The 23,442-nt window shown below is 40.9% G+C and overlaps 2 protein-coding genes across 2 annotated transcripts in view; one reads left to right on the top strand and one right to left on the bottom strand.

Moving 5' to 3' along the window:
* Window positions 1-20,284, top strand: part of IFTAP (intraflagellar transport associated protein) — a 32,045-nt gene extending 11,761 nt beyond the window's left edge. Inside the window, 5 exon segments of the mRNA XM_069858133.1 lie at window positions 3,089-3,246; window positions 5,062-5,133; window positions 6,052-6,106; window positions 12,482-12,612; window positions 20,101-20,284. Of these exon segments, the coding sequence (XP_069714234.1) occupies window positions 3,089-3,246; window positions 5,062-5,133; window positions 6,052-6,106; window positions 12,482-12,612; window positions 20,101-20,253 (569 nt within the window). The 3' untranslated portion in view covers window positions 20,254-20,284.
* The window catches only part of TRAF6 (TNF receptor associated factor 6), a 372,770-nt gene that overhangs the window by 68,788 nt on the left and 280,540 nt on the right, over window positions 1-23,442 (bottom strand). The window lies entirely within an intron of this gene.

Here is a 23,442-nt window from a genome sequence, read left to right as displayed (position 1 = left end):
AGTAACCCAGGGGCATCATTCAGACTCTCCACAAGAATTACTTCAATGCCTGGAACGTATAATTATGCTTTAGAAATGCATTTTGGTGTTTCTTACTTCTTTTTTTTCAAACTAAACCCAAGAAACTCTGTTAAATGAGCATTTATTTTTCATTAAGAACATGGAGTGTGAAGTTCATTTGAATTGGTTGTCCTATAGCTGCTCTGTTTGTGATCGTGAGACTTTTAAAATAAAAGAGTCCTGCATTTTTATTTTTGCCATGATTAGTGTATTTTTTTTTGCTATGTTGTTGGAAAAAAACTATTCAGCTTGGGTTCAGAAGGCCATACATCCATGCACATACTTGTCCTGTTCTGTAATCAGCTTCTAGATCCAGTCTGTAATGTTGAGATTTCACCAGAAAATCACTTAGCGGTATCCTAATTCTGCCAGCTGCTCTGTGCCCCGTGGCTGAAGTCAGAAGCACTAATTGGATTCTTAACTTTGCTCTTGTTGTCCAAGGAGTTCTTAAAGGTCTGAAATATGTCGCAAGCTATCGTTGAAAGACTCAGTTCTATTTCTGAATGCTTCCCTATTGTCAATGAGAGCCCAGTTAGTCATTAGTGATGGATAAAGCACAAGAGAAGTTATTCCAGTCTTCTGTCAATGCACTGGCAAAACATTTTTCCAGTTAGACTTTCAAGACCAGTGGAATTACTTAAGGGAACAAACCCTGCCTGAACATCTGTATTTAATCTTTAATATCAGGACTAAAACTTCTGGCAATTTAATATCACTGGCAAATTACAGTTTGTTAGTCTGATCCCAGTAAAAAATTATTTACTTGTAATGTATCCCTACCCAGTCAGATTACTGATACAGGGAAGAAATTATTAGCTAAGAAATTATTAGCTAAGAAATTATTAGCTAAGTCAAGGCATACTGTAGTTGTTAAACACTGAAAGCAGCAGTGCCTGAAGAAATCAGCTCAAATGAGGTGTTTTAATAACTAAACTTTAATAACAAAAGATACAGGGGCTGGATTATAGGACCTGTCAGTGCATCTCATTACGTGGTCCTGTATTGGTGGAGATTCTGACAGTGGTTCCTGTGGACACCGGAATGCTGGATGCTGGCCCTGGCAGACACACAAACTATTATCAGAATAATAGAATAATAGAACTATTAAGGTTGGAAAAGATATCTAAGCTCATGCAGTCCAACTGTCATCCCAATACCACCATGCCTACTAAAACATGTCCCAAAGTCTACACATTTTTTGAACAGCTCCAGGGAAGAAGACTCCACCATTTGCCTGGGCAGCTTGTTCCAATGCTTCACCACTCTTTCAGTAAAGAAATTTTTCCTAATATCCAATCTAAACCTCTCCTGACACAACTTGTGGCCTTCTCCTCTCATCCTGTCACTTGTTACTTGGGAGAAGACACCAACACCCGCCTCACTACAACCTCATTTCAAGCACTTGTACAGGGTGTTAAGGTCTCCCCTCTGTCTCCTATTCTCCAGGCTGAACAACCCCAGTTTTTCCTCATGAGATTTGTGCTCCAGACCCTTCACCAGCTTCATTGCCCTTCTCTGGACATACTCCAGCACGTCAACTTTGGTTTGGAACAACAGTTCTTGTACTGAAGGATCAAAAACTGAACATGATATTCAAGGTGTGGCCCTACCAGCGCCAAGTGCAGGGGGACAATCAGTTTCCTATTCCTACTGGCCTACCATTTCTGATACAAGCCAGGATGCCTTCTTGGCCACCTGACCACACTGCTGACTCATGTCCAGCCAGCTGTCAACCAGCACCCCCAGGTCTTTTTCTGCTAGGCAGCTTTGCATCCACTTTTCTCCTAGCCTGTGGAATTGCATGTGGTTATTGTGACCCAAGTGCAGGACCTGGTACTTGTCTTTGTAAAATCCCATAAAATTAACCTTGACCCATCGATCCAGCCTGTCCAGATCCTTTTGTAGAGTCTTCCTGCCCTCAAGCAGATCAATATTCCCGCTCAGTTTGGTATCATCCGCAAACCTGTTGAGGGAGTACTCAATGCTGACCATTGAAGAAGATATTAAACAAGACTGGCCCTAACACTAAGCCCTGGGGAACAACACCCTTGTGATTGGCCACCAGCTGGGTTTAGCTCTCTTCACCATAACTCTCTGGGGTTGGCCATCCAGCCAGTTTACCCTGGTCTGACAAGAACTGCCAATGCTCCCTTCTAATCTATACAATATGGGCATTTGGTCTAATGGTTGTGGGGTTCACACATGGGGCATACATTTGGGTTAATAGTATAAACAGGGTGATACCAAGATATTGAGGAGGAAAATAAAAGAACTACTCTATTTTTGGACCGGATCATTGCTGTTCAATATCAGAGCCATTTCTTGTGCTTGATGAGAAGGTATACCATTGGTTAGGTATGCGAAGGAATATATGCACTTAAACTAGTTAAGATATTGAGTGTTTTTGTGAGCACAGGTCTCCCATAAGCACAGCTGCTGGACTTCTAAAACTAGACATGCAAGTATTGTGTGTGTTTGTGTTGAGGAATTAGGGGGGTATTTCTGCTTTTAATTCTAAAAATGTGCATCTGAAATAGCTTTACTGAGTGTGTGCAGTTGCTATGGAGTTTATAGTGGAGCCGCAAAGAAGAAACTCTTTGTGCGCCAGGTGAAGGCATGGGCATCAATGTTATGTGCCATTTTGTGCAGTATTCAGGGAATACTTAAACAAAATTTTAAAATGAAAACTAAGATGTAACTGTACTTACTGTCTTGCTTTTTTGGGGGAATTTTCACCTATGTTTTTATGTTATTTATCAAGGTTCCCATATACTGTCTGAGCTTTGAGACAATTAATTCTTCAGTATTGAGGAATTAGTGATATTCTGCACACTTGTAATTCAAACTTTGTATGCAGTTTTATGATAAAGATTGGAAAATACGTGTATATGAAGCATGTAAAAGCTGTGAGCATGAGAAGAAAAGTGAATGTGCAAAATAAGTCAATACTAGATCTAAGGAAATTCACATTAATCTTTTCCTTGGATAGTACATAATGTTATCTGGTCTGGTGTGATTCTCCTTGCAGAGGAAGAGGGGAAGACAATTCAAGGAAGTAAAGTGGGCTCCCTAAGAAAAACATTTTCTACTTCTGAGTTATTAAACAGAAATGAACTGGATGGGTCACCTGGAAGAAGCAAAGAAATGCGGGTGTCTCTTCCTCCACAGATGCCAAATGACAGTGAGGTAATGAGTTTACATTTGTCAACGTGGACAGGCACCATATTCAAACAGATGAAAATACGGGGAGACATACTGTCCAAATGTTAGAAGCGTTTATCCCATCTGAGGCAAATATTTAAAATATTACTTAAGTGTGTAATGCTTACAGAGTCACCTGCAGGAATCACATTTGGCAGCGGCATTTGCTCTACTGAGGAGCTGCCATAATCTGACTAATAAATAAGGTGCCCTGTAAGGACCTTTGTAATGTAACTGAAGACTGCAGTTAACAGTAGAGGTCAAAAAGGAAAGGGTCTTGAGAGTATGGATGCCAGCATGCACAGATTTATTTTGTTTCTTGGGAATTTTAGCAAGTACTGAATGCTCTCTTTCTGAAGCTAGATTGCCTCAGCTACCTAAAGTAAGCAGTAGGCAGGCCAGAGGCATTTTTAATCTTCTGAAATGTATGAGATAAGGCATTTGATGTGTAGGGACAGGAAAAGAATTGACATCACCTGGAGAAGTGAGATGAAAATCTGAGTCCACTTGTTAAGAACTTCTGCCCTCCTGCCTGAATAACAAATAACTAAGTTGTGATCTAGCTTGTACTGAAAAATTCCCTTAATTCACTTTTTATTAAGAAAGAAGTAGCGGGTCATTTTGTGCAATACACAGAACAACACACTTAAGTACCTTCAAATTATGGGTCTACCAAGCCTTAGTCAAAGATCACAAGCTGTCATTTTCCTCCCTAGTAACACTTGCCTTTGAGATGGAATCAAGCAAGGCTTTTAAAACAATGACATTCTGTCAGTTGACTGTATAATAATAATGACAAAAATCTTTCTGCTGTTTCTCCCATGAAGAATTTAGTTGCCTCATTGGAACAGACTGCCTTTGGGTGTCTTACTTTAGCCACTTTTAACTGGCTTTCTGCCCCATGGAGCAATGTGCAACTTCCATTATCCTTTATTTAATGGAATATGTTAATTCTTGTCTTTGTTGCCACAGAAGAAAGTTTCAGGCATGGATGCACATTTTTGTCACATTAGCAGTCTAAGAAACAAATACAATAATAGTAGAATGTAGCGATTAAGGCACGGACCCCACTGATGAGGTGACAAATGAGATTGCTTTATTGAGTGCATGCAAACCTTATATAGTGTTTCTGTACCCAATCAGCAGCTACCCCACCTATGAGAATCCTGCAGTTACAGCGATAGAGTGCAATCCACTATTTACCACTATTATAAAAAAAGTTGTGCCACTTATCTTCATGTTTTCTGTCTAATGCATTCTTTTCTTATTAACTCACAGATCTTAGTAGAGATTCTAAGGTCTCAACAAGCTAGAAAGCATGAGAACACCAGCCGTTTGCTCTGTGCTTGCTGCTAATATCGCGGGTATGCCAAGGCATCATCCGCTTATCCCAGCATACACGCCACAGTGGAATCTTTTATGCCCGCAGTAGAATGCATCAGAAAAATTGCTAGCATCATAGCAGAAGGAGACTGTAATGCCATAAGTTGGCCACTGTAACCTTGGAGCCTGCCCTAAGGAAGGGAAAGGGAGAAAAAACCGCTATTGGAAATGATGCTTCTGTTCTGCTTTATAGATGTGTTATGATTACTTGCACTGTTGTCACAATTGATTCAGTCTGGTGCTGGGTAGGATTTCAAAAGATTACTTGCATACATTCTATTTTCAGGAGCATTGCATTCAATTAAAAAAAAAATTAAATACACCATGAAGGTTCTATATGTGTAAATCAGTATGAGCTTTGACTGTGATTTTGGTTTTGTTTCATATATATAAGTATTTGTGCCTATCTGTCTACACACAATGATGAGTGAGAGCTGGAAAGGTGGTGGCTGTGATGGAAATCGTCTCAGTCTGTCTGAAAGAGTGAAGGTGAGGTTTTCCTTGATTATTTTCAAAGTGGGGATAATGAGTAGAGCATTACTGATTTTTGCTTTATTCATGTACAGAGTACTTGCAATTTGTTGATGCTTTCCTTTCCTATCTGTGGGAAAGACAAATTGAGAACTTCACCATCCAAGATATTTTTTCAAATGTTAATAAGTAAATACTCTTAAAGTGTAAATATTATGTAAGTGTTGATGAGAATGGTGTCAAATTGGGTTGGAAAAAATTATCTATCATCTCTAATTACTGCACAGAAACACAGAAGATTACTCAGTGCATATAGTAAATCCTCCACGGTAACACTATTTGCATGTAGACTGGGAAAAGCCTTTCATTCTCACCCTGTGCATCTATTCAGATTGCTATCTGAAATACAAAATGTCTTTCTTGTGGTATATTTTATATAGTCTAGACTGTTTTGAAGGGACATCAACGTCACAGATAAAATACAAAAAAATTAATAATTCTCAGCTTTTATATATCCCATTCAGTTCACCAATAGGTATCAAAATGCATCAATCTCTTCTTTGCTTGCAGCATGAATTGTCTCTACCATATGCAGTGAGCTTGCAGAACTGCAGAGTATCTTTTTCCGATGAAAATATTTTACTATTGTACCTTCCCACCAAGTTCCTGAAAAAGTTACTGTATAGCTTGAGCTTTTTTCCCATCACTGTAGTTGATATGCAGCAATTCTGGCAACAATTCTTAGCCTATACTTAGAAGTATTTCCTTTGGATTACACATTTCAAAGAATATTCGTATGCTTTCTTGAAAAAAATGCAGGGAAAAATAGAGAAGATGAAGGAGGTGATATACTTTTTTGCTTTGTTCTAGATTGTACTATAAGAAATGGAATTAACACATTTTTGTTTATTTTCCAGTTTGGGATTTTTACAGCAGGAGGACAAGCACTTAGATTTGGAAGATATAGACACAGATGAAGAGACATGGGGGGGTAGGTTTTGCTCTCCTGCATATTCAGTATCATTGTCTGTCTTTGAATGCAAGTGTATTGTTTAAAGCACCGTTTTTTCCTTTAAAAAATCTGTTTTTTCCTCAGTTCTGCTACTAGGAAATTACCCAAATTGTCCAAATTCCCAAAATTAAAGTATTCATTTTCTCACTTTAAGAGGTGATGAGTAGATGATGATGATGATGATGATGATGATGATGATGATGATGATGATGATGATGATGATGATGTAGTAGTAATAATAATAATAGGAATGTTTATTATAGTGTGTCCTGGTAAACAGTTTTTTTATTTTCAAGATTTTTCAGAATTACAGAACACTTCTTCTTGTCAACTTTTCTACATTTTTCTACACTTCTGTTTTGTACTGAACTGATGTTGATTACAGAAGTGTTACTTTTCCACAAAGTAACTCAGGAGTGTAGAGAGAGTTCAAAAAAGTGGAAACACTTAGTGAAAATGTTGTCCCTACCTATTAAAAAGATTTCATCCTAGGCATAAAGTAAATGAGACTAATTTTGTATTCACTGTGAACTTCTTTAAGAATTCCAGTTATGAGAATTTTGAGTTATATTGAACTATTCCATGCATCAATAATAATTTTAGTGCTCTCACCTCTAAAAAGTAAATACAAGACTAGTATCTGTACTTAGTTGTCTGTTGTAGGTGCTTGTGTAGTCATTATTAGCACCAAAATCGACTACCTTTTAGTGATTAAATATATTTTCCTCATCTTATACCTTTGACTGCACAAAGAAAACAAGACACAGCGATTAAGAGATTTGCATAAGGTCACTAAAAGAAGCTGTTACAGAGGAGGACTTTAGTCCTCAGTCCTTTGGTTATTGCCATTTGATTGGTCTGTTGAATCCATTAATGGTTTGATTAGTCTTTCCATTCTGTATAAGCAGAATTCCTATGAAGTCAGAGGGCTTAGAGACTTCTAGTTGATGAATATTTGGAGCTTGGCTGTAACTCACAAGAAAATAATAAACTAACATAAATCAGGTTTACAGCAGGTATTCTTTCTCCAGCCTGGGCATTACAGGAAAGAGGGAATAAGATAGCAGTCCTGTATCAGGTACAGACAGGAAAAATTTCTTTGCAGTGTTCATATGTGCCCATTTTTCCCTTTGTAGGACATTGCTCTGTGTTTATGTCTTAAATTCTCGTAATAGCTGTTAAAAAAAACCAGGGGCTTACTGGTATAAGCTTAAACAGGCTGGCCAGTTTCACCTCCATGCGCAGCAAGATCATGGTGCAGATTCCTCTGGAAATTCTGCTAATACAGCTGGAAAATAAGGAGGCGATTGATGCTAGCCAACACGTTTTCATTAAGGGCAAATTGTGCCGGAAGAATGTGGTGGCCTTCTGTGATGAGGCTACAGCATTGGTGGATAAGGGAAGAATAACTGACATCGTCTACATGGACTTGTGCAAAGCATTTGACACTGTCCTGCATGACATTCTTGTCTAAATTGGACAGACACAGATTTGACTCAGTGGAAAAGGAGTAGGCTGGACGATTGCACTCAAAGAGTTATGGTCAGCAGCTCAATGTCCAAGTGGAGAATAGTGATCAGTGGTATTCCCTAGGGGTTGGTGTTGGGACTGGTGTTATTTAATGATTTTGTTGCAGACATGGACAGTGGGATTGAGGTACCCTCAGCAAGTTTTCTGACAGCACATTGCTATATGGCACAGTCAACAAGCTGGAGAGAAGGAATGTTATCCAGAAGGACCTTGAGAAGCTTGAGAGGTGGGCCTGTGCAAACCTCATGAAGTTCAACAGGGCCAAGTGCAAGTTCCTGCAACTGGATCGGGGCAATGCCAAGCACAAATACAGGCTGGATAGAGAGTGGATTGAGAGTAGCCCTGAAGAGAAAGACTTGGGGGTGCTGGTGGATGAGAAGCTCAACATGAGCCAGCAATATGTGCTTGCAGCCCAGAAAGCCAGCCATATCCCGAGCTGCATCAGAAGTGTGACCAGCAGATCAAGGGAGCTGATTCTGCCCCTCTACTCTGCTTTCATGAGACCTCACCTGGAGTCCTGTGTTCAGTTCTGGAGTCCCCATCACAGGAAGGACATGGATCTGTTAGAATGAGTCCAGAGAAAGGCCATAGAAATGATAAGAGGGCTGGAGCATCTCCCACAGGTTGAGAGTTGGGTTTGTTTAGCCTAAAGAAGTGAAGGCTCCAGGGAGACCTTATAGCAGCCTTCCAGTACGTTAAAGGGGGCCTTTAGGAAAGCTGGGGAGGGGCTCTTTATCAGGGAGTGTAGTGATAGCATGAAGGCTAACAATTGTAAGCTGAAACAAGGCAGATTTAGAATAGATACTAGGAAAAGAATTTTTACTGCAGTGAGGCCCTGGAACAGGTTGCCCAGAGAGATCGTGGAAGCTTCATCCCTGGAGGTGTTCAAGGCGAGGCTGGATGGGGCTTTAGGCAACCTGATCTAGTGGAAGGTGTCCCTGCCCATGTCAGGGGTTTTGGAACTGGATGACCTTTCATGTCCCTTCCAATAGAAAGTATTTTATGGTTCTGTGACTCTGTGATTCACTTGTATCATAATACAGTGAGAATTTTATATATCTAGTTCATGGAAATATTGTTAGAAACTTCTGTGCCAAAACAGGCCACAAATTTGATGATGATAAATAAGTTGCACAGTAAAATACCAAGCAGGGCAGTGAGGAAGGATGAGTCTGCCAGAGCGTGAGGACAGCTTGCCATTTTCTGGACCATATCAGACCTTGCCTCTCTCCAAGCTTTACAGTAATTTCTATGTATTTGTGTATTTGCAAGAGTAAATGTTAATCACATGCATTTAGAAACCCCTACTGAAACAGACTGCATTTGAATAAGATGAGAATTACAAAAATGATCATCTGCTTATGCTGTCTGAATAGCACTTTATGCAAACCACCTTTCAGTTAGTGCTTTTTTTGGTGATCATAAAACCAATAAACTAACGTACTGTAGATTATCAGTGTGCTAGCCACTTGCTTTTTACGTTATATATGACTTGGCTTTTAATCTCTGCCCTCCTCAGCTTTTCCCATGAGACAGCACTCCCTGTGCAAACTCATGCACAGTTTGCCTCAGTGCAGAAAGAAGTTGTATCAACCCCTAAGCAATTAACAGTGCTCACAAGCAACATCAAGGATTTAGATTGTATTTTGTAACATCAAAACCCTGTATAGACAGAAGCTAATTATTCCTTCTAAATCCTGTGAGGAAAGTGAACATATAGATGGGAAACCCACAGCCTGGGTCCTCCAGGGCTTCTTTAGTGGAGATAATTGTTGAGTCAAGATGAAAAGTTTTCCCTTGACTCCTAAATGCAGAAAATAGGACTTATAATTTGATAGTTGTCTTACTTGTCAAAATCCACAATAGGCTTCATAACAAGAGAGGTATAACCTTACCTGTGTGGAAACCATACCAACAAAATGCAAATTAAAATATACAATGGTGTCACTTCTATTGTTTGTAATACTAAAGTAATATGAAATAATACCCTATTGGCCACCTTAATAAAGGATTAATTCTGAAGAATTCCAGTTAGGTTTTAAGTGAAGGGTGACACAAATTTGAAAGACATTCTGTTGCCAGCCTTCTTAAATGCTGCCACCAGTATGTCAGAACAAATGATAGAATTAAGACTTCATATTGGCAAAACAAGCTAGGATGCCCAGTGAAAATTGTCATACCTTGCTAGAGTAATTACCACAAGCTTTTATCTCTACTTGTTATTGGAAGCAGTTCAGTATCTCTGTACTTCATTTAGCTTTAAAGGGCAGATCAGTTAGCTGAGTCAGCAAGTGTACATTAATACGGTAAGTATTCACATTTAAGGGAAAATGGCTCAAAACAAGTTGGACTTGAGTAAAACCATCAGAGTTCACTGCCCTTTCATCCAGGGAGTTGATTCTTCATGGTATGAGGAGAGGTGCATTTCAAAATCTCTTCTCGGATTTTTGATAACATTGACTGTTCTGTTACCTCTTTATATGGTGCTCTTGGCAGTAAGCAAGGCTTTCCTGTCGCTAATTAATTACCTCCACAGAGAACATAATTAGCAGCTTAATTAGGATCATCATCCACCAGTGCTGTATTATCAGCCTAAACCAGCTGTGAGGTACTGGCTAGAACTTAAAAAAAACTGCAGTTCCTTTGGGAACTCCTACTGAGAAGGAGAACTATCAATTACCAGTAAAGGAGTTTCTTGATTAAACGTTATCAGAGAAAGCAGCATTTACCCATTAGACTTTTATATGTTGTCATGTAGCCAGGATAGAGAGACAAAGCTAATTTCTGGCATGTCTACTGGCAAACAAAGGTTGATCACCACATTCTTATAGGGTGATTGAAGGGAATTTGAAACATTGTTTGCATTACTAACAAGTCTTTATATAGCTGAATTGACATTCTGAGTATGACAAGCACTTCCTGCTAAAAGCAAAAATAAATTTCCTTCTGCTGTCCTAATTTTTAAGAGTTGTCTTTCTGAGCCATTGCCAGACTGTTGCATAACAGTGCTTCCTCCTCATTTTCTCTCTGCAGACTGGTCTGTTGAGGATGTATGTGTGGGCAATCTCTTTGTACAGAAATAGTCAGTGTTTATATCAGATGATACAAACCTCCTTATTTTCCTTCCTTCAGTGAGGATATATATTTAGAGTGCAAGTTAGAAACAGTAGCAGAAGATGCCATTACCTTTAAATGAGCATTCACATGTTTCTTCTGTCCTACAAGTAAGTTTGACGTGAGTTATGAAAGATGGAAAAAAGCAGTTGCAGAACATGTGAAGACATAGCATAAATGCCTGTGGACTGCAGTGTTCTTTTCAGAAAGCTTTCTCGTATAACCGATGCAGAATAAGATTAGATGCTCTGCTGAGAACAAGTTCTGAAAGCACATCCACGACTAGATATAGATATACACAAGCAAGAGAGTAGGCATGAAAACTGGGAACCACTTACATGTGAATCATGAACCAAAAGACAAAAACCCAGAAATGAGATACTCAAGGGAATGAATTCAGCTCTTATTTAAAGAACAGCTCTCCTGGCTTTGAAATAGTACACAATTCCTAGCAGAAAACTAAATGAAGAATTCAGTGATGGAATTTTTATGAAGGCCTAGCAAGGAAATCAGTATTTTCAAATGCACATTTACAGTAGAAGGAGAGATCTGTGAGTCTACTGCTGTGATAAAAGTGTGCAGGTAGAGATGAATCACCATTTCTTCCTTTTCATGCTGGATCATGTACCCTTACTTGATTCCATTAACTAATATTTAAGCAACCCTTAATTTACTCTGAGATTTCAAGAGGAAATGAAGCTACTAAAATGTGGTATAACAGTAAAGAAACTAGTGTATTAGTCAGAAAACATACTAGGTAGGTTTACAAAATCCTTCAACTAAATCGCAAGACGTATAGTCCCCTTAACTTCCCTCATAAAAATATTATTGAGACAAATAAGATGGACACGTCTGTGCTGTACAAGAGCTGAGTTTGATTAATGCGAAAAGATATTTCTAAACCTAAGGCATATGCTGCTGAGCTGTCACAGAAAGCAGACCCACTGTTCCCAGTAAAAATGTTTTGCTTAAGTAAAGGAGAAGTGTTTAAGAAAGTCTGTGTGTTCCTGAACTGTGGACCAAATGCTGTCCATGGGGAAAGGTTACATGTTCCTGTGTACCAGATACAGGGAAGTCTTTCCAAGTACCTCTTTTCAGAAGGTTCAGGGAGGAACAAATATCATTAAATATCTGTGGACAAAAGAGTCACCTGGCATTGTAGTGGAGAATATTAGTACTTCTACCAGGTATTTTTAGTTACTGTTTTGGGACAGTCATGTTAATATGCTTTGCAAATATTCTTTATGCCCAATGTGCAGGTGATGAAACTCTAGCAAAGAGAATTGAATGAGACTGCTCAGCTAATCAATGGCAAGACCAAGATTCCTTCTGGTATTTCATTAACTCATACTGCAGACATCTCTGGTCAGGGTCTTCTTTCTTTGTTATGAAAAAGATGAATCTTATCTCAAGTGTTCTCTGAGTCAGGAGTGTCTACATTCAGATTTTTAATTCAGTATCCTTACAAAAGAAGACCTACCTGTCTTATTTTCAACCAAGTCTGACTTTTCCTTAGTATGGTATATTTTATTATTTAGATTTAACATGGGACTGCATGGATCTGTTTTAAAGATAGCTGCCTATATAACAATAGGTACAACACACTGACTAACAAGCTTCTGCCTGTGTCTGAGTGCCACGGGATTTTACACAGGGTTTTGCTAAATTATACATTGAATGGAAGGGTAAAGTTGCCTATTTCTTATTCAGCAGGATTGTTAGTTCTCACTGGAGAGGTGGAACAGACTATGACTTACTGCACACCCTTTTTTAATAATCCTATTGAACTGAAGTTCTGAGCCCCATCAGTTCCACAACCATCAGACCAGAAAGCCCAAGAGGTCAGATTTAATTAGTTATTTAAATATTGCTGTGTTGGGGTGGGTTTTGTTACACGGGAGATTTTAAATGCGGAGAAGCCATTAACACTGCTTCTTCGGCAGCACCCGGCAGCAGGACGGTGAGTTCTGTGGTGGGGCGGACTTTCTGAGGTGGTGGGAGCTTCCCTGAGACGGGAAAATCCCAGAAAAACCCAGGCGGGGGCGGGGATCCTGACAGCCCCGACACGCTGGTCCCGCGCGGTGCCTGACGGGAGGGGGCGGTCCCGGCGGCCACCGCGGGAGATTTAAACGGTCCCCCGGGAGCACCGCGACCTGGAGCAGGGCAGTTTGAGCGGGCAGGTCGAGAAGGCAGGGCGCAGAGAGGACCCAGAGACTAGACGGAAGACATCGAGGACCATGGTGGCCACCCGGCATAAGGTTAAAGCTGCTCCGTGTGCTGCAGCAGGCAGGATGGATGCTGCCACCCAGACAGATCCACAGTGGGTGCAGGCAGCTACCCAGACCCTGGGCTACAGGCAGTGCCCCCCTCCCACACCAGTTCGTGCCTCTGTTAGTGGCTCCACTTGTGAAACCTGCGCTCGAGTTGGGGAACTCCTTCACATGGTGGAGGAGTTAAGGGAGGAGGTAAAGAGGCTGAGGACCATCAGGGAGTGTGAGAGGGAGATAGAGCAGTGGAGCAGTGCCCTCTCACTAACTCAGCAGCCTGCTGGAGCTGGTGTGTCCAAACACTGTCCACCTGCAAACTGCAAGGTTGGGGGAACAAAAGATGGAGAATGGCAGCAAGTTCCTGCCAGACGAAAGAAACCTGCTCCCCTCACCCAGACAGGAATGAGCCTGGATGTGGGGCAATGGTGATTGGGAGAGGGTGTGCTGGTGAGGACCATCAGTACCTCACCACACAGAAAGTGGGGGAGAACACACCCAGGGCTGATAAGGGAGATACAGGCACTCTGGAGCTAGCTACTCCAGTTAACAGGCAATTGAAAATGAACTCTGTTCCCTCTAAGAGGGCTGAAGGCTCGGCAGCTCAGCTGAAGTGCATTTATACCAATGCATGCAGCATGGTCAGTAAGAAGGAAGAGCTGGAAGCTGTTGTAGGGTAAGGAGCCTATGATGTCGTTGCCATCATGGAAGCGTGGTGGGATGACTCATATAACTGGAGTGCAGCTATGGTGGGGTACAAACTCTTCAGGTGGGATAGGAAGGGTAGGAGAGGAGGCGGGGTAGCCCTCTTTGTAAAGGAGGACTTGGACACCATTGAGATGGATTGTGGTGATGAGGAGATTGAGTGGCTGTGGGTTAAAATCAGAGGAGCCCACTAGAAGGTAGATTTTGTGATGGGAGTCTGTTACAGACCACCCAGCCAAGAAGAAGCAGCTGATGAGCTCTTCTATAAACAGCTGGGGTTAATCTCTAGATCAATGCCTCTCATTCTTGTGGGAGACTTCAATCTTCCTGATATCTGCTGGAAGTACAATAGAGCAGAAAGGAAGCAGTCTAGGAGGTTCCTGGAGTGCGTGGAAGACAACTTCCTTGCACAGCTGGTGAATGAACCCACAAGGGAGGGTGCCCTCCTGGACCTGCTGTTTGTGAACAGAGAAGGCCTTGTGGGGGATGTGGCAGTAGGTGGATGCCTAGGACAAAGTGGTTATTCTCCCTCTGTACTCAGCACTGGTGAGACCGCACCTTGAATACTGTGTTCATTTCTGGGCCCCTCACCACAAGAAGGATGTTGAGGCTCTGTAGCGTGTCCAGAGAAGGGTGACGAAGCTGATGAAGGGGCTGGTGATCAAGTCTTATGAGGAGCGGCTGAGGGAGTGGGGGTTGTTTAGCCTGGAGAAGAGGAGGCTGAGGGGAGACCTCATTGCTCTCTATAACTACCTGAAAGGAGGTTGTAGAGAGGAGGGAGCTGGCCTCTTCTCCCAAGTGACAGGGGACAGGACAAGAGGAAATGGCCTCAAGCTCCGCCAGGGGAGGTTCAGGCTGGACATTAGGAAAAAATTTTTCATGGAAAGGGTCATTGGAACAGGCTACCCAGGGAGGTGGTTGATTCACCTTCCCTGGAGGTGTTTAAGGCACGGGTGGACGAGGTGCTGAGGGTCATGGTTTAGCATTTGATAGGAATGGTTGGACTCGATGATCTGGTGGGTCTCTTCCAACCTGGATATTCTGTGATTCTATTGGGGTTATTTACATATGGAGTGTGTGGAACTGCTATGAGTGAACAAATCACATCACTAGCTTTTGAATTATTAATGAGTTCTTAAATATGTTAAGAATTGAGATAAATACTCTTAATAGATACTATTTTATCTTGCGCACTGCTACTAAATAATCCTACATTTTCAAAATGTGTACCTCAATACTTCAAACTGTGTGGGATTTTTTTAATTAGTTGGTGTAACTCATGGAATATTCAAGTAAACTTGCACTTCCTGACCTTTTAACAAATCATTGCTTATGTAGAATGATGGGGCGTTTAATTTTCCAGTAATCTCATGATCTTAGAACATTCTGCAGTTCTAGTTGGGCTGAATACAGGAAACATCTTCTGCAACAAGGATGCAGTGAATGATCCCTTTATTGTGACATTTAGAAGAAAAAAACAATTTTAGAATATATTGTAATTATAAACAGGTTTTGTCCTCTTGCAAATGCAGAGTAGTGAGGTGCAGGTGAGGATCTGCATTGTCTAGGTCTGGTGGGGAGAAGTTTGCGTTATGGAGTCTGAGTCTTTTAATCAGACGAGCTTTATTTTAGAATTGCCATTTTCCCTCAGAATTTCAGTTCTTTTTGAACTGGAACAGAAGGTGTGGATTGCTCACAGGTTTATTTTAAGTAATTCAATTCCTATCCAAATAGTCAGTGTGAGCATTAACTTTTGGGGATGTTTCTATTGCAGAGAATTCTTCACCACTCTTTTCCCTTGCATGATTGTTGTAATAGGAACTGAAGTTAGCTTCCAGCTAAAATGGGCCAGTTTTGATAGTTTCATGTGCTTATTAATGTCCTGTGAGACTTAAATCAAGTTTATAAATGACACATGACCAGTGAAGGATTGATGTTATAGCACTGCATGTGGTGCCTCCTTTCCTGAGCTCAGTTGTGCCTTAATTCTTCGCAATGAACTCTTTACTATTAAAAATAAGTCTGCTTTGGGAAAAGGTGAGTGTTCTCAAATGACCTTTCAAGCTCTAATACCCATCGTTCGGTGAATAAAAATACTCACTCTTGCCCTGAAGGACTGACATAATTCAAGATTTTTGCCTTGAGAAATATCCACTGACGCACAGCACCCCCCACTCCCCCTAGAATGAGGTTTTATCATTTTCTCATTTGGTAACTTCTGTATAAAACCAAAGAAGGAGTGTTGTAGCAGCCTGCAGTGTTCATAAAGAATTACATGACTTTCTAAACTATAACTCATGAAAAATAGATGAAGATCCCACTGAACACATTATTCATTTCCAGCTGAAGAAAAGTTGAGCTATGAAAGAAACCAAGAAACTGACTTATGAGAAACTGAGCATTATTGCATCAGTTAGTTTGGAGCATTTTTCAAGGAGAAAGACATGATTTTCACAACTGTTTGTTTGGTACCAGGCTACTCAATATGAAGGCAGCCTTTCCCCTAAATTATACACATATTTATGCCTTCATTTAGGTAATATAACTGTGTCCTGATGTTTAGAGCTGTCAAGACTGTATAGGTCCGTTTAAAAATCCCTTAGTGCTTCAAATTATCATTGCCTTTATAACTAAGTCTTACGTTGCTCTTGGTAGGGCTTGTTTAGGAAGAAAAGATTTCACCTGGAATAGAATCATAGAATCGTTTAGGTTTGAAAAGACCCTTAGGATCATTGAGTCCAACTGTAAACTTAACACTGCCAAGTCCACCACTAAACCATTTCCCTAAGTGCCATGTCTACAGGTCTTTTAAGTACTTCCAAATATGGTGACTCAACCACATCTGTGGGTAGCCATTCCAATGCTTGACAACCCTTTCAGTGACGAAATTTTTCCTAATACCCAATTTAAACCTCAGCTGGCCCAATATGAGGCTATTTCCTCTTGTCCTATCACTTGCTACTTGGGAAAAGGGACTGACACCCAACCTCACTAACTCCTTTCAGGTCTCCCCTCAGCCTTCTTTTCTCCAGACTAAACAGCCTTAGTTCCTTCAGCCACTTCTCATAGGACTCGTTCTGTAGAGCCTTCACCAGCTTCCTTGCTTTTCTTTGGATGATGACTTCCTTGTAGTGAGGAGCCCAAAACTGAACACAGTATTCAAGGGGTGTATTCATTCACTAGTTCCAAGAAAAGGGGGATGATGACTTCCCAGTTCCTGCTGGTCACAAGCCAGGGTGCTATTGGCTGTCTTAGCCACCGGGGCACACCACCAGCTCATATTCAGCTTCCCCAGGTTCTTCTCCACCAGGCAGCTTTCCAGCCACTCCTCCCCAAGCCTGTAGCATTTCATGGAGCTGTAGTGACTGAAGTGCAGGACCCAGCACTTAGCCTTGTTGAGCTCCAGACAGTTGGTTTCATCCTAATAGTTCAGTCTGTCCACATCCCTTCCTGCCCCCCTGCAAAGCCTTCCTGCCCTCAAACAGATCACCTCTGCTACCCAACTTGGTGTTGTTTGCAAGCTTACTGAAGGTACACTTGATCCCGTCATCCAGGTTATTGATAAAGATATTAAACAGAAATGGCACCAGTACTGAGCCCTGGGGAACACTGCTTGTGACTGGCAACCAATTGGATTTTACTCCATTCACCACAACTCTTTGGACGTGGCCACTCAACCAGTTTTTTTAACAAGTGAAGAGTATGCCCATCCAAGTCATGAGCAGCCAGTTTCTCCAGAAGAATGCTGTGGGAGCATGTGTCAAAAGCTTTACGAAAGTCTAGGTAGGTAACATCCACAGCCTTTCTCTCATCTGCTAAGTGAGTCACCTTGTCATAAAAAGAGATCAGGTTAGTCAAGCTGGACCTGCCTTTCCTAAACTCATGCTGACTGGGCCTGGTCACCTAGTTGTCCTGTACATAGTGCATGACAACACTCAAGATGATCTGCTCCATAATCTTCCCTGGCATCAATGTCGGGCTGATAGGCATGTAGTTCCCAGGATCCTTCTTCTGGCCCTTCTTGTAGATAAGCATCACATTTGATAACCTCCAGTCAACTGGGACCTCCCCAATTTGCCAGATAAATGATAAATGGTTGGATTAAATTTATGGTTGGACTCGATGATCCGGTGGGTCTTTTCCAACCTGGTGATTCTATGATTCTATGAAATGCTGATAAATGATTGAAAGTGGCTTGGTGATCTCTTCTGCCAGCTCCCTCAGTACCCTTGGCCCCATAGACTTTTGTGTGTCCAAGTGGTATATCAGATCACTAACTGTTTCCCCTCAGATTATGGGGTCTTCATCCTGCCTTCTAGCTCAGGAGGCTGGGTACCCTGAGAACTACTGGTCTTACTATTAAAGACTGAGGCAAAGAAGGTATTTAGAACCTCAGGCTTTTCCTCATCCTTTGTCACTCTGTCTTCCTCTGCATCTTATAAAGGATGGGGATTCTTTTTAGCCCTCCTTTTGTTAACTTACTCACAGAAATATTTTTTATTGTCTTTTATGGTATCAGCCAGATTAAGTTCTCATTGGACTTTGGCCCTTTCAATTTTCTCCCTGCACAACTTCATGACACCTTTGTAGTCCTGCTCAATTGCCTGCCCCTTCTTCCAAAGGTCATAAACTCTTTTTATTCTTGAGTTCCACACAAAGCTCCCTTCTGCTTGTTACCCAGTTGCTGGTACTCTTTCTGCCATGGAATTCTAGAAGTTTTACCTGTTGAAAAAATGAACCTAAACAGGAATATGTTGAGGAGGGCAAGGGGTTGATCTCATCCTCAATGGGATGGAAAGCTTGTGTGCAGGCTTTGTCTCATGTAAGCATTTCTTGAATGTGCTCTTTATAATATAAAGTTAATGATGGTTTACCTTCGATAGTCTATGGAAATAAGCAAGATAATGTTTGCATGCAGAATGAATGCTATTTTCTAGACCAAATCTATCTACAACATTTGTTTTTCTCATTTATAAATGTCTGTGGTCTACAGTGCTGCATCTAGGATGATTTATGTGCTCCAGCATCTACTGAAGCCAATGTAAGCCAGGTCTCTAGGGCATTAAGCAATACCGATAATTAATAAAATCATACAAAATCACAAAAAATATTTCCTGATCAATCAGGCATTATTACAGTTTATTAATAAAAAGTGTAGATACTTGCAAGGTACTTGCTGCCATGTCTGTCAGGTGCCCAGCCACTGGAATGAATCCAGCTACTGCTGCTCTGACTTATTAGATGGCATTAGCTGTGCAAATACAGCTTCTTACAAAAAGTTACCAGAAATTGTATGGGATGCTGCGCCTTCTAAACTGAGCAGTGACCGTAAGATGCTGAGTGTTTTTCCTCCTTTTCAGCAAAACAAATGAGTATTCTTAACTTCAAATACATCAGTAGTCATTGGCTTCGTTGAGGATTCATCGGGAGTCTGATGTATTTAAGCATATATTATTTTAAGCCCTTGTGCTATTTGTCATGGTTGAAATTTCTAGACATTTTATATAAACTTCTGAAAGGATAGGGAGCATTCTTGTACAGTTTGGGCAGTGAGGATACACGGTGAGGGTAGCTCCTGTATAGCTCCAGAATGAATTTTATGCACCTGCTTATCATAAACCTTTTGTGTAATGACCCCCTGCAGTCCCTTATCAGCATGCAGCCTAACACAGTTAGTTGTTTTCATGATTTTATTTGATAGGCAGAGCATTTATTCTAAGATACTTAATGAGAGGCAATACAGAAATGATATGCACTATGTCAACAAAGCAAATATTGGCAAATGCAGTGAGACTTTATGTTCAGCATGCAGGAAATCCAAACTAGCCAAATACATATCTCTGAAATAGTTAAAAGAAATTACTAGAATCTTAAAATTGATTTTGTGTTATTTTACACATTCCAGGCATTTCCTTTGCTGAGACTGTGTTCTGGGAAGCTTGTTACATTAGCATCATATTCACGTACACTAAAGCTTTAAATGATACTAACACAAATTTTTATGATATGGACTTGTCTTTGAAATTTGACATAACTGTACATAACTTGTCCATATACACACAGCCCTGCTGCTACAAGTGGCAGAAATATAACAAATGTGTGCAAGGGACTTTTTTAAGATTCTTTGCCTTGAGCAAAATTAGCTAATGATACTCATTCGTTTACAAATGTGGCACATTAAATGGCTGAAATTAGGTCAAATTGAATAATTGAATTTATTCTTTTACTTAAAAAGGGCTTAGTCATTTGAGAGTGCTAGAGTCAGAAGAAATAGTTTAGTTAAATATTAATTATAAGTTTATATTTTGAGCTTCCTTATCATCACTTGAAGCAATATTATTTATGTTTTCCTCATTACAGCTACTAAGGGATGATGTTCAACCATTTTCACTTGATGAAGAATTTGATTATGACAATGTGACACTGACCCCTAAATTCTCTGAAGCTGAGCTGATGATCATTATAATATTGTCTGAAGAGGAGATAACAAGGGCAAATGTCAAGTCAGTATGAGTTGAAGACTGAGTCAAAGGCATTTTGTGCATTCCTGTTGAAATTACATTTTTAGCAGATAAATCTAGCTCTTCATTGTACTCTTATTTAGTGTTTTTATCTATGTTGCCGTAAATGACATCATCAAGATGTCTTTCTTTGTTCTGCCAAAGTGCCTTGGAGTCTGAGTTTGCCTTTCACTGTACCTCCTCCTAGTCCTAATGGAAACACAGAAATAGGAAGACGGTGTTTGCCCAGAGTTGTTTGTGTAATAGCCCTTCAGCCAGAGAGGAAGCATTTCCATCCTTTTTATATGTTTCTACACTGATTTGCTTAGGAATTCATGATGGCTAAAGAGGTCTATATTTGCCCCTAAAGTCAATGGTATTTTTGCATAGATCAGCGACTTTTAATATTTTTAGGCCCCAGTGTTCAGCTACTTTATTGTTTTCCAGGTGAAACAAGGCATTTGGCAAAATGTCTTAAATGACAGCCATAAATTTCCTTTGTAGGGAATTCACCCTTGAGCAGTGTGAATTCTGTATTGGCTCAGGCTAGGTAGGCTGCAGTAATTGCTCCATAAGACCAAAACAAGCTGGTGGAATTTAGAATAGCACTTTAGTTACTCTGGCTTATATTTGGTAATGGCTCAGTTCCTGGCTAGCACAAAGCTAGTCCTAAAGCTGCCTTTTACCTAGTTATTTCAGTAATGCAAATAAGGGCTTTTTCCAGCTCACAAATCAATCTGTAAACTCTTTCCCTATGATTATAAGACTTAAATGTCCTGAATTATATGAGTGAATAAATCTGGGAATGTTGGAGATTTTTCTCTATCTTTTGGGTTACTTCATTTCTGTGGAGAATTAAATATACCTGTTTCCACTAAGCTTTTAGAGTTGGTGAAAATTCATGTGTAACTCCTAACAATTAAAACATGAACTGATACAAAAAGCCTTCTGCATAGAGTTAAAAATAGTGACCTCATCCATTAAAGGAATTGGCATTGAAAGGCTGTCAGATATGACTTTTTTTTTTTCACAGGAGGTGATTCCAAATACCAGCTGTCCTAGTTTGAGCTAAAGTAGAATCAGTTTTCTGACTTTAGCTAAGCCTCATCTAAGTAACTTCATTTTCTGAAAGCTAACTGTTTGTTTTTCAGACAATGTTTTCCTCTAGAAATGGTAACACGAGGTTTGGTATGCAGAGAGGCCGTTGCTTATACTTATTCCTATAGAAACCAAGGCCATCATCAAGCTGGTGAAATGCCATAAGTGAAAGAGGCAAAAAAGGGCCACACCTGTGGGGAAGGGCAGACAGGAGAGGTGACCCAAACCCGACCAACAGGGTATTCCGTCCCATATATGTCATACTCAGTATAAAACTGAGGGATCATAAGCCTCACACTCTCTCTTTTGATAGCCAACGTCCAGTGAGAACCTCATCTGTAGTTGTGCCCATTATCCTGGATCTGTGTTCTTGAATTCAGTTACTGAGTCCAGTGCCTTCCTGCCTTTTCCCTGTGTCTGCTCTGCAGCATTTGTTCTCATGTAGTCATTGGGACAGGAAGGGCAGAGAGGGTGGGGGGGCATGCAGTTTCATATATTTGTATATATTTTTTATCTTCTTATTAACTGTATTTCCTATTAGTAGTATTTTCTTCATTGTTATTATTATGTCCTTAAAGCTACTGTAGTTTTAGTTTTCCTTGGGGGTGGGAAGGGAATTGGGGGCCCAGCTGCTCATTTTATCTGCCAGTCAAGCTGAGGCTAAACTTCGACACCAGCTTATGGCTTACACTCAGCAGCACTGAAATACAGTAAACTCTGGAGTTAAGCAAAGGTTGGGTAGCATGGGTGGGAGAGGAGAGTGTGCACCTCTGACACAAGGTAGTATGTACTCGTTCTATGAGGTGTTTACAATTCATGATGGAATGTCATCCAGAGGGACCTAGACAAGCTGGAGAGGTGGGCCTCTGTGAAACTCATGAGATTCAAGTGCAAGGTCAGGGCAATCCCCAGTTTCAATACAGGATGGAGGATGGTGTGATTGCCAGTAGCTCTGTGGAGAAGGACTTAGGGGTGCTGGCTGATGAGAAGCTTGACATGAGTCAGCAATGTGTGCTCGCAGCCCAACTCGCATCAAAAGAAGTGTGGCCAGCAGGTCGAGGGAGGTGCTTCGGACTCTCTATTCCTTCCTTGTGAGACCTCATCTGGAGTATTGTCTCCAGTTCTGGAATCCTCGACATAAGAAGGATATGGAGCTGTTGGACCAGGTCCAAATGAGGGCTACAAGGATGATCAAAGCGCTGGAGCACCTCCCATACAAGGGCAGGCTGAGAGAGTTGGGCTTTTTCAGCCTGGAGAAGAGAAGGCTCCGAGGAGACTTTATAGTGACCTTCCAGTACCTGAAGGGGTCATACAAGGAAGCTGGGGAGGGATTGTTTACAAAGGCTTGTAGTGATAGGACTAGGGGCAATGGCTATAAACTGGAGAGAGGCAAATTTAGACTAGACATAAGGAGGAATTTCTTCACCATGAGAGTGGTGAGACACAGGAACAGGTTGCCCAGGGAAGTTGTGGATGCCCCTTCCTTAGAGGTGTTCAAGGCCAGGTTGGATGGGGCCTTAGGCAGCCTGATTCAGTGGGAGGTGTCCCAGCCCATGGCAGGGGGGTTGGAACTGGATAGTCTTTAAGGTCCCTACCAACCCAAACTATTCTATGATTCTATTTCAAGTTACTGTAGAAGCTTTGCTATTGAGGGTTTGTTTAACATCACAACACTGAATTGTGTTATTAGTCTTTTTCTGGTATAACTGCCTTAGTTAAAGTTTATTGAACAACGTTTTGTCCTTGGCCTATTTCCATTAATTCTGAAGTGGGTGATTATCATGGTGAATATGGGAAGAGTGCCTGAGCAAACAGATTACAGACCAGACCACAAACTCTGGATTAAATCACTGTGCCTAGTTGGCTGCTCCATTTTTAGCAGTTTACAAAAGCAAAGAGAGGTGCTTTCACAGTCCAAAGGAAATTTTCTGGATCAGTAATTCTGTCGACTATATAATCCCATAGCACTGAAATCTGTATAGCATTTGTTTTGAGGAATGGTATTCATCTCAAATAAGGGGATATAATTTAAGAGTGACATTAACAAAAAACAGAAGAGGAAGTGGTCTCAGACAAGGTGTTTAAACAGAGTGACATAAAACTA

Source organism: Phaenicophaeus curvirostris, chromosome 5 (assembly GCF_032191515.1).
Source record: "Phaenicophaeus curvirostris isolate KB17595 chromosome 5, BPBGC_Pcur_1.0, whole genome shotgun sequence".
Classification (NCBI taxonomy): Eukaryota; Metazoa; Chordata; class Aves; order Cuculiformes; family Cuculidae; genus Phaenicophaeus; species Phaenicophaeus curvirostris.
Note: the sequence above shows the minus strand (reverse complement) of the source record. Positions and strands in the feature narration are given on the sequence as shown.